The sequence below is a fragment of the Osmia lignaria genome, unplaced genomic scaffold (genome assembly GCF_051020975.1).
Source record: "Osmia lignaria lignaria isolate PbOS001 unplaced genomic scaffold, iyOsmLign1 scaffold0001, whole genome shotgun sequence".
Classification (NCBI taxonomy): Eukaryota; Metazoa; Arthropoda; class Insecta; order Hymenoptera; family Megachilidae; genus Osmia; species Osmia lignaria.
The window spans coordinates 11,320,956-11,332,585 of record NW_027478158.1 but is presented as its reverse complement, the minus strand read 5'-3'; the positions used below and the strand labels follow the sequence as shown (position 1 = coordinate 11,332,585).

The window sequence follows — 11,630 nt, the reverse complement described above, 5'->3', positions numbered from 1 at the left end:
TTTCCTACTTTTTATGTTCTACGATATTTTTTGATCAGATGCGTAGTTCTCGAGATATATCAAGATATTTAAAAGTTCCGAAGCCGCACCAACATAATAGAGATACAGAAACACCGTGGCCCCTTTCTTTGAGATAACTCTGCACTATTGCGAGCTGCAAATGCCACTTCCAGCCTAGCTGTGCAGAAGAGGAACAACAAGAAGAAGAAATATCTCGGAATATGTCCGTCAGGCCCCTTCCCTTGAGCTAAATCTGCAAATATCTCGGAAACGATGCCAGCTATGTGTTCGAAAATGTAATTTCTACCGCCTGCACGCGGACCGCGGCAGCACTTAGCAGCGCGACCGGCAGCCACCTTGGATGCCGGTCACGCCGACCAATCAGGGAGCGTTACGTCAGCAAAAAGAAGCCAACGGTTCTTGCTGCGACGAAGCCGGTTGATCGGCCATTATTGTTCTGGTTAGCATACTACCAACACGTGCGAACACAGTTTTCTCGAAAGGCAAATTTCTCAAGCTCAATCTCAGAATCTAGTACTGCAAGTTAACCGCGTGTGAAGTGCCAACGGCCACCGCGAGCTCGCGATTAGCTTTGACGTACGCAAATCCACGTGATTAATATAATTACGTGGTGCCACGTGCTACGCTAACACGTGGTCCTATACAGCGCAAGCACAATCTCGAATCCACCGCGACGCGTGTGCGAATAGCTCGATCAACGATCATTGTACCCTCGTGCAACGCACAATTTTCTGTAAATAGTGTACATACTGAGTGTCTGTAAATACATTGTTTTTTGTGCAAACTCAAGTACATAATTTTCCCGTCTCACTGCCGATCCTACAACCGAACCGGTCTCGTACAATCTCAAACTCGAACGCCGACTTTTGACCATTTTTTTTGGTCCTTCGAGCCGGATCGGCAGTGACGGGTTGTGCTCGGCAACAACGTTGTTAGTGAAATCTCGAACTCAGTGACTAGAATGAGTGAGAAAGGTGACAAAGTTCCCAAGGCGACGCCACAGGAAGCCAAGTCGGCCTCAAGACCGACGTCACCCACGCCGGTGACATCAGCAACGCTGACAGTGCCAACGGTACTACCGGCAGAAGCACCTCCACCGACGGTGGAAAAACGCGTAACACGCGCCTCATCTCCTGCCGGCTTGTCAACGGAGCTGTCCATGAAGGCCAAGACGCAAATGAGTAGAGTCGAAGGCCTCCGCAAATTAATGGACAAGATGCCGGAAATGATGGATGAAACTTCTCTCGACGAGATCGACTTCATCGACAAGCAGGTCGATGAAATACACAAGGCGTTCCAAAAGGAGCATTCCTACCTTGAAGTTACCTGGCCTTCGGGTCAGAACTCCCATCCATATGTCAGCGACAATTGCTACGACCTCGAGATGAGCGTGGTCATCGAAATCAGACGACGTCTGTGCAAGTTTCGGGCCGCATTCGCAAGGCTGCACGCAGCGCGTGCAGCATCACCATCACGACAAAGGCCGTCGAAACTCCCTGAGTTGACGCTTCCCACTTTCGCGGGTCGCTATGAAGCGTGGCCTGCGTTTTGCGAGCTTTTCAAATCGATAATCATCGATAATCACCGATTATCTGATGTGGAGAGGCTGCATTACTTGAGGTCAAGCCTCCAAGGGGAGTCGCTACGCGCCATCTCCAATCTGCCGGCGATAGGAGAATCCTTCCCAATTGCTTGGAAGAATTTAAAGCAACGCTTTGAGAACAAGAGGATCATAGTACAATCTCTGCTTGACAAGCTCTGTGCGACACCACCAGTGCAACAGAAGAGCGCAATGGTTCTCCACAACGTGGCGGCCAATTTGCGCGATTTCAACACCTCGTTGCGCGCTCTTGCTTCAACCGACGAGTTGTGGAATTGCACACTCATCCATCACATCTCTCGTAGTCTTGACAAGACTACGCGAGAGGCTTGGGAAACCAGCCTAGGAAACTCTGAAGAATTTCCGAAGCCAGAGCAACTGGAGGCGTTCCTCACGACCAAGGCACGGGCTCTAGAAAGGGTTGAAACGCCAACGGCCAAAAATCAGCCTGCTCAACCTCAGGCAAAGGCGAAACCAACAGGTCAACGACCTGCCTTGACAACGTCACAGGCTAACACCACCACAAGAGCAGCCGCACACGCCTATCCGTGCGACTGTTGTCAGGCCGACCACTTCATTGTGTCATGCACAAAGTTCAGGTCGATGCCTGTACCAGAAAGACGAAGTCTAGTGGACAAACTGTCTCTGTGCAGAAATTGTTGCGGCCGTCACACCACTGCGAATTGCAAGTCTGAACACCGTTGCAAACAGTGTGGACGGCCTCATCACACAATTCTACACCTGGCTGCAACGCAGCCACAGACCACAGCCAAGCCTGCGGCAACACAAGAGAATCCGACAACGTCGTCCTCTTCAACACAAACACAATAAAGTGTAGGTGCAGTCGTCAAGCACTCAAGCACGATTTCAATGGGTCAACGATCCAGTACAACCGCCAACACAAACGATCAACGATCAAGCTCGCTTGCGACGCAAGCCGAGCTAACGCTGTTAGCAACAGCACATGCACAAGTCATCACCTCATCCACGACCTACAACGCAAGGCTGCTCGTCGACTCCGGATCGGAGCTCAGTTTCGTTTCTGAAGATCTCGTCGAACAGCTAGGACTTCAACGCACTCAATCTTCAATCTCCATCACTGGCATTGGTGGCAAGAAATCAACACAAACTCGAGGTATTGTATCACTACATTTACAATCTCTTTACAATACCTCATCGATCTCAATACAAACTCATGTGTTACGCACTCTAACCACAATTTTGCCGTCTTCTGAGGCACCCCACCAAGACTGGCCACATCTCAATCGTCTCAAGTTGGCAGATCCTGAGTTTTACAAACCACGACCCATCGACGTCATCATCGGTGCCGACAATTATGGACGAATTATAAAATCAAATGTAATTAAAGGTTCGCCATCAATGCCAGTCGCCCAGCTCTCAATATTCGGATGGCTCGTTATTGGACCAGCAAGGAGGCGTCAAGCTCGTGCTTATTCATCATTTAATGCATCAATCCCTCAAGACAGCGACGCTGCTCTGAGAGAACTGCTGACGAAATTCTGGATTCAAGAGGAGCTTCCAACGGAAAACACATCTCAACTCACACCGGACGAACAAGAGTGTGAAGATCACTTTCGTGCAACGCACAGCCGTGATTCTACTGGGCGATACGTGGTGCGTATTCCTCTCAAAACAAATACTAAAGTCTTGGGTACCTCTTACAGCACAGCTCGCTCCTGCCTGCGACGCACGCTCAGCAAGCTCACTCGAAATCCTGAGTACCGTGAGCAATATCAGCGATTCATGATGGAGTACGAGGACCTCGGTCACATGAAGAAGGCTTCTTCAATCTCGCCCAACGACTCTTCAATTTACTATCTTCCACATCACGGAGTTTTCAAGCCTGGCAGTGAAACAACAAAGCTGCGGGTCGTCTTCAATGGCTCAAGTCCAACAACAACTGGACTTTCTGTCAACGACATCATGCACACTGGTGCGAATCTCCTGCTCAACATCAACGACGTTTTGCTGTGGATTCGCCATCACAAATGCATATTCGCCACGGACATCACAAAGATGTATCGTCAAGTACGAGTACATGAAGACGATTGGAATCTCCAACGGATACTCTGGATAGATGAGGAATCAAATGAAGTCCCATACACACTGACAACAGTCACCTACGGTACCAAAGCTGCACCATTTCTAGCTGTCAGAGCCCTGTTGCAACTTGCAGAGGACGAAGGTCAACGCTACCCACTGGCAGTACCATCAATCAAATATGCAAGGTATGTCGACGACATATTTGGTGGTGCAGATTCTCTTGATTCGTTAATTGAAATTGCTTCACAATTAACTGACTTGTGCAACGCAGGCGGTTTCCCTCTTGCAAAGTGGCACTCAAACGAAGCCTCTCTGCTTGAAACCATCGTGCCTTGCAATAATTCTCAAGGTACATCAATCTCACTAGACGACTGCAATACCAAAATACTCGGATTGCGATGGAACACTGTCAACGATAGTTTCACATTCACTACTAAATCTCACCACAATCTCAATTTTACAAAACGCCTTGTATTATCTGAAGTAGCACAGATATTTGATCCGCTTGGCTTTTTGTCACCAGTCATTATTCGAGCGAAGGTACTCCTGCAAGAATTATGGCTTCTCAATCTCAAATGGGATGATCCACTGCCATCCCATGTTACTATACGATGGATTGCGATCAGAGAAGATCTCACAAGTCTGGCCAGACTCTCAATACCAAGGTGGTTCAACACCTACAACAATTCTACAGTGGAATTACATGGCTTCTCTGACGCTTCACAACTCGCCATGGCAGCAGTAATTTACATTACTGTTTTTTCGCCGTCCACAGATCACAAGGTGACGTCACTGGTGTGCTCCAAGACAAAGGTCGCACCTCTCAAAAGGCTTACAATTCCCCGACTCGAGCTCACAGCTGCGCTGATACTTGCAAAATTACTGAAATACGTTCAAGCTAATCTCAAACTCAACATTGCTACAATTCACCTGTGGACGGATTCTCAAGTAACACTTACATGGATCAAATCTCACGCATCACGATGGAAAGATTACGTCAGGAATCGTGTAACACAAATTCAAGAACTAACGCAAACTGCAACTTGGGTGCACGTTCCTGGCACATCAAATCCTGCTGATTGCGCTTCAAGAGGATTGACTACAACTCAGCTTGAACAACACGAGCTATGGTGGAGGGGACCACCGTGGCTTTTACAATCTCAAGAATCATGGCCTGTACAACGCAACGCATCTGACGACACTTGCCTGCAGGAGTGTCGCCCAGGAATCTCTCACGTGTTAACGTGCCAAAAAATCGATTATCACTGGGACTTGATTCACAAATATTCATCTTTGCAAAAACTTTTTCATGTTACCTCAGTTTGTTACAGGTTCATCTCCAAACTGAGAAGGACAACTGCTTCAACGAGGCTCTCGAACACACCAGCTGATTTGGAAAGGGCCAAAATCTTCTGGATCAAGGCCACACAATCAGCATACTTCTCACACGAGCTCAAGATGATGGTCAACAACCAAACGTTACCATCGTCCCACGCCTTCAATCGACTCACGGCCTTCATCGACGATCAAGGGGTTATTCGAGTTGGAGGAAGACTCAGCAACGCTCAGTTAACCTATGAAGGTAAACACCCTGCAATCCTTCCACGTCACTCACGTCTGTCCGAATTGATTGTAGATCACTCCCACAAAGCAACGCTTCATGGAGGGACACAACTCACACTCGCTCACATCAGACAGACTTACTGGATCATCGGTGGACGAGCTCCAGTCAAATCTCACATTCTGCGGTGTGTTGTGTGTGCTCGGCAGAGGGGGATCCGTGCCCATCAACTGATGGGCCAACTACCTCTCTCTCGGGTTACACCCTCACACCCATTCTCACACACCGGCGTAGACTACGCCGGTCCCATCGCACTCAAGACGTGGAAGGGGCGAGGTGCGAAAACACAAAAGGGCTGGATCTGTGTTTTCGTTTGCATGACAACGTCTGCTGTTCATCTGGAAATGGTTACCGACTATTCAACGGATGGATTCGTTGCCACGTACCGACGGTTCGCTGCAAGAAGAGGCATTCCACATACAATCTACTCCGACTGCGGAACAAACTTCATCGGAGCAGATTCAGCATTGAAATCAATGTTCGTCGAGGGCACTCAAGACAATCAACGATTGGCCAAGCTGTTCGTCGACGACCATACAACTTGGAGTTTCAATCCACCTGCTGCACCGCACATGGGAGGAAAGTGGGAGGCAGTGGTCAAGTCTGTCAAATACCATCTCAGACGCACGGTGAGTGACACTTTACTCACCTTTGAAGAATACTATACTCTTCTAAATCAGATTGAAGCAACGCTTAATTCACGACCACTGGAGCCTCTCACGGACGACCCTGACGATCTCTCAGTGCTAACACCAGCTCATTTCCTAATCGGAAGAGCAATCTCAACGCTGCCTGAGCCATCTGTTGAACAGGCCAACATCTCACCGAGAGCCAGGTGGCATCTCATACAACAAAAATTACAACAATTCTGGAAGCGCTGGTCAACTCAACATCTCTAACGGATGCAATCAATCTCTAAGTGGCATCACCCTTCCAACAACATCCACGTTGGATCTCTGGTGCTGCTTACAGACGAGCGCTTCCCACCATGCAAGTGGCCTCTTGCTCGAGTCCTCGCAGTTCACCCTGGACCAGATGGACTGACGAGGGTCGTCACGATCAAGACGGCCACCTCAACTCTAACTCGGCCAATTGCAAAGTTGGCTCTACTACCAGTAGAGGATCAGGATTCATCACCATCTTCTACGAGCTGCTGATGGCGGGCGGAATGTTCGAAAATGTAATTTCTACCGCCTGCACGCGGACCGCGGCAGCACTTAGCAGCGCGACCGGCAGCCACCTTGGATGCCGGTCACGCCGACCAATCAGGGAGCGTTACGTCAGCAAAAAGAAGCCAACGGTTCTTGCTGCGACGAAGCCGGTTGATCGGCCATTATTGTTCTGGTTAGCATACTACCAACACGTGCGAACACAGTTTTCTCGAAAGGCAAATTTCTCAAGCTCAATCTCAGAATCTAGTACTGCAAGTTAACCGCGTGTGAAGTGCCAACGGCCACCGCGAGCTCGCGATTAGCTTTGACGTACGCAAATCCACGTGATTAATATAATTACGTGGTGCCACGTGCTACGCTAACACGTGGTCCTATACAGCGCAAGCACAATCTCGAATCCACCGCGACGCGTGTGCGAATAGCTCGATCAACGATCATTGTACCCTCGTGCAACGCACAATTTTCTGTAAATAGTGTACATACTGAGTGTCTGTAAATACATTGTTTTTTGTGCAAACTCAAGTACATAATTTTCCCGTCTCACTGCCGATCCTACAACCGAACCGGTCTCGTACAATCTCAAACTCGAACGCCGACTTTTGAACACTATGGGAAAATGTTAAGAGACCTTTTTTGTAGAGAATTAAGTTTCCTACTTTTTATGTTCTATGATATTTTTTGATCAGATGCGTAGTTCTCGAGATATATCAAGATATTTAAAAGCTCCGAAGCTGCACCAACATAATAGAGGTACAGAAACACCGTGGCCCCTTTCTTTGAGATAACTCTGCACTATTGCGAGCTGCAAATGCCACTTCCAGCTTAGCTGTGCAGAAGAGGAACAACAAGAAGAAGAAATATCTCGGAATATGTCCGTCAGGCCCCTTCCCTTGAGCTAAATCTGCAAATATCTCGGAAACGATGCCAGTTATGGGAAAATGTTAAGAGACCTTTTTTGTAGAGAATTAAGTTTCCTACTTTTTATGTTCTATGATATTTTTTGATCAGATGCGTAGTTCTCGAGATATATCAAGATATTTAAAAGTTCCGAAGCCGCACCAACATAATAGAGATACAGAAACACCGTGGCCCCTTTCTTTGAGATAACTCTGCACTATTGCGCGCTGCAAATGCCACTTCCAGCTTAGCTGTGCAGAAGAAGAACAACAAGAAGAAGAAATATCTCGAAATATGTCCGTCAGGCCCCTTCCCTTGAGATAAATCTGCAAATATCTCGGAAAGGAAGCGAGCTACGGCAAAATGTTAAGAGACCTTTTTTGTAGAAAATTAGGTTTCCTACTTTTTATGTTCTATGATATTTTTTGATCAGATGCGTAGTTCTCGAGATATATCAAGATATTTCAAAGTTCCGAAGCCGCACCAACATAATAGAGATACAGAAACACCGTGGCCCCTTTCTTTGCGATAACTCTGCACTATTGCGAGCTGCAAATGCCACTTCCAGCTTAGCTGTGCAGAACAAGAACAACAAGAAGAAGAAATATCTCGGAATATGTCCGTCAGGCCCCTTCCCTTGAGCTAAATCTGCAAATATCTCGGAAACGATGCCAGCTATGGGAAAATGTTAAGAGACCTTTTTTGTAGAGAATTAAGTTTTCTACTTTTTATGTTTTATGATATTTCTTGATCAGATGCGTAGTTCTCGAGATATATCAAGATATTTAAAAGTTCCGAAGCCGCACCAACATAATAGAGATACAGAATCGCCGTGGCCCCTTTCGTTGAGATAACTCTGCACTATTGCGCGCAGCAAATGCCACTTCCAGCTTAGCTGTGCAGAAGAACAACAAGAAGAAGAAATATCTCGAAATATGTCCGTCAGGCCCCTTCCCTTGAGATAAATCTGCAAATATCTCGGAAACGAAGCGAGCTATGGCAAAATGTTAAGAGATCTTTTTTGTAGAGAATTAAGTTTCCTACTTTTTATGTTCTATGATATTTTTCGATCAGAGGCGTAGTTCTCGAGATATATCAAGATATTTAAAAGTTTCGAAGCCGCACCAACATAATAGAGATACAGAAACACCGTGGCCCCTTTCTTTGAGATAACTCTGCACTATTGCGACCTGCAAATGCCACTTCCAGCTTAGCTGTGCAGAAGAGGAACAACAAGAAGAAGAAATATCTCGGAATATGTCCGTCAGGCCCCTTCCCTTGAGCTAAATCTGCAAATATCTCGGAAACGATGCCAGCTATGGGAAAATGTTAAGAGACCTTTTTTGTAGAGAATTAAGCTTCCTACTTTTTATGTTCTATGATATTTTTTGATCAGATGCGTAGTTCTCGAGATATATCAAGATATTTAAAAGCTCCGAAGCTGCACCATCATAATAGAGGTACAGAAACACCGTGGCCCCTTTCTTTGAGATAACTCTGCACTATTGCGAGCTGCAAATGCCACTTCCAGCTTAGCTGTGCAGAAGAGGAACAACAAGAAGAAGAAATATCTCGAAATATGTCCGTCAGGCCCCTTCCCTTGAGATAAATCTGCAAATATCTCGGAAACGAAGCGAGCTGCGGCAAAATGTTAAGAGACCTTTTTTGTAGAAAATTAGGTTTCCTACTTTTTATGTTCTATGATATTTTTTGATCAGATGCGTAGTTCTCGAGATATATCAAGATATTTAAAAGTTCCGAAGCCGCACCAACATAATAGAGATACAGAAACACCGTGGCCCCTTTCTTTGCGATAACTCTGCACTATTGCGAGCTGCAAATGCCACTTCCAGCTTAGCTGTGCAGAAGAAGAACAACAAGAAGAAGAAATATCTCGGAATATGTCCGTCAGGCCCCTTCCCTTGAGCTAAATCTGCAAATATCTCGGAAACGATGCCAGCTATGGGAAAATGTTAAGAGACCTTTTTTGTAGAGAATTAAGTTTTCTACTTTTTATGTTTTATGATATTTCTTGATCAGATGCGTAGTTCTCGAGATATATCAAGATATTTAAAAGTTCCGAAGCCGCACCAACATAATAGAGATACAGAATCACCGTGGCCCCTTTCTTTGAGATAACTCTGCACTATTGCGCGCAGCAAATGCCACTTCCAGCTTAGCTGTGCAGAAGAAGAACAACAAGAAGAAGAAATATCTCGAAATATGTCCGTCAGGCCCCTTCCCTTGAGATAAATCTGCAAATATCACGGAAACGAAGCGAGCTATGGCAAAATGTTAAGAGACCTTTTTTGTAGAGAATTAAGTTTCCTACTTTTTATGTTCTATGATATTTTTTGATCAGATGCGTAGTTCTCGAGATATATCAAGATATTTAAAAGCTCCGAAGCTGCACCAACATAATAGAGATACAGAAACACCGTGGCCCCTTTCTTTGCGATAACTCTGCACTATTGCGAGCTGCAAATGCCACTTCCAGCTTAGCTGTGCAGAAGAAGAACAACAAGAAGAAGAAATATCTCGAAATATGTCCGTCAGGCCCCTTCCCTTGAGATAAATCTGCAAATATCTCGGAAACGAAGCGAGCTATGGCAAAATGTTAAGAGACCTTTTTTGTAGAGAATTAAGTTTCCTACTTTTTATGTTCTATGATATTTTTCGATCAGAGGCGTAGTTCTCGAGATATATCAAGATATTTAAAAGTTTCGAAGCCGCACCAACATAATAGAGATACAGAAACACCGTGGCCCCTCTCTTTGAGATAACTCTGCATGATTGCGAGCTGGAAATGCCACTTCCAGTTTAGCTGTGCAGAAGAAGAACAACAAGAAGAAGAAATATCTCGAAATATGTCCGTCAGGCCCCTTCCCTTGAGATAAATCTGCAAATATCTCGGAAACGAAGCGAGCTATGGCAAAATGTTAAGAGACCTTTTTTGTAGAGAATTAAGTTTCCTACTTTTTATGTTCTATGATATTTTTCGATCAGAGGCGTAGTTCTCGAGATATATCAAGATATTTAAAAGTTTCGAAGCCGCACCAACATAATAGAGATACAGAAACACCGTGGCCCCTCTCTTTGAGACAACTCTGCATGATTGCGAGCTGGAAATGCCACTTCCAGTTTAGCTGTGCAGAAGAAGAACAACAAGAAGAAGAAATATCTCGAAATATGTCCGTCAGGACCCTTCCCTTGAGATAAATCTGCAAATATCTCGGAAACGAAGCGAGCTATGGCAAAATGTTAAGAGACCTTTTTCGTAGAGAATTAAGTTTCCTACTTTTTATGTTCTATGATATTTTTCGATCAGAGGCGTAGTTCTCGAGATATGTCAAGATATTTAAAAGTTCCGAAGCCGCACCAACATAATAGAGATACAGAAACACCGTGGCCCCTTTCTTTGAGATAACTCTGCACTATTGCGACCTGCAAATGCCACTTCCAGCTTAGCTGTGCAGAAGAGGAACAACAAGAAGAAGAAATATCTCGGAATATGTCCGTCAGGCCCCTTCCCTTGAGCTAAATCTGCAAATATCTCAGAAACGATGCCAGCTATGGGAAAATGTTAAGAGACCTTTTTTGTAGAGAATTAAGTTTCCTACTTTTTATGTTCTATGATATTTTTTGATCAGATGCGTAGTTCTCGAGATATATCAAGATATTTAAAAGCTCCGAAGCTGCACCAACATAATAGAGGTACAGAAACACCGTGGCCCCTTTCTTTGAGATAACTCTGCACTATTGCGAGCTGCAAATGCCACTTCCAGCTTAGCTGTGCAGAAGAGGAACAACAAGAAGAAGAAATATCTCGGAATATGTCCGTCAGGCCCCTTCCCTTGAGCTAAATCTGCAAATATCTCGGAAACGATGCCAGCTATGGGAAAATGTTAAGAGACCTTTTTTGTAGAGAATTAAGTTTCCTACTTTTTATGTTCTATGATATTTTTTGATCAGATGCGTAGTTCTCGAGATATATCAAGATATTTAAAAGTACCGAAGCCGCACCAACATAATAGAGATACAGAAACACCGTGGCCCCTTTCTTTGCGATAACTCTGCACTGTTGCGAGCTGCAAATGCCACTTCCAGCTTAGCTGTGCAGAAGAAGAACAACAAGAAGAAGAAATATCTCGGAATATGTCCGTCAGGCCCCTTCCCTTGAGCTAAATCTGCAAATATCTCGGAAACGATGCCAGCTATGGGAAAATGTTAAGAGACCTTTTTTGTAGAGAATTAA

The 11,630-nt window shown here is 45.3% G+C and overlaps 1 protein-coding gene across 1 annotated transcript; it reads left to right on the top strand.

The window, feature by feature from the left end:
* The first annotated feature begins 2,491 nt into the window (after window positions 1-2,491).
* LOC117611286 (uncharacterized) lies at window positions 2,492-6,205 on the top strand. The gene has a single exon (XM_076693037.1). It carries the CDS (start codon window positions 2,492-2,494, stop codon window positions 6,203-6,205), a length of 3,714 nt encoding a protein of 1,237 aa, XP_076549152.1.
* Window positions 6,206-11,630: the final 5,425 nt, after the last annotated feature.

Coding starts and splice junctions, on each gene's coding strand:
- LOC117611286 (XM_076693037.1), top strand. CDS start 2,492: ATGGGTCAACGATCCAGTACAACCGCCAACACAAACGATCAACGATCA.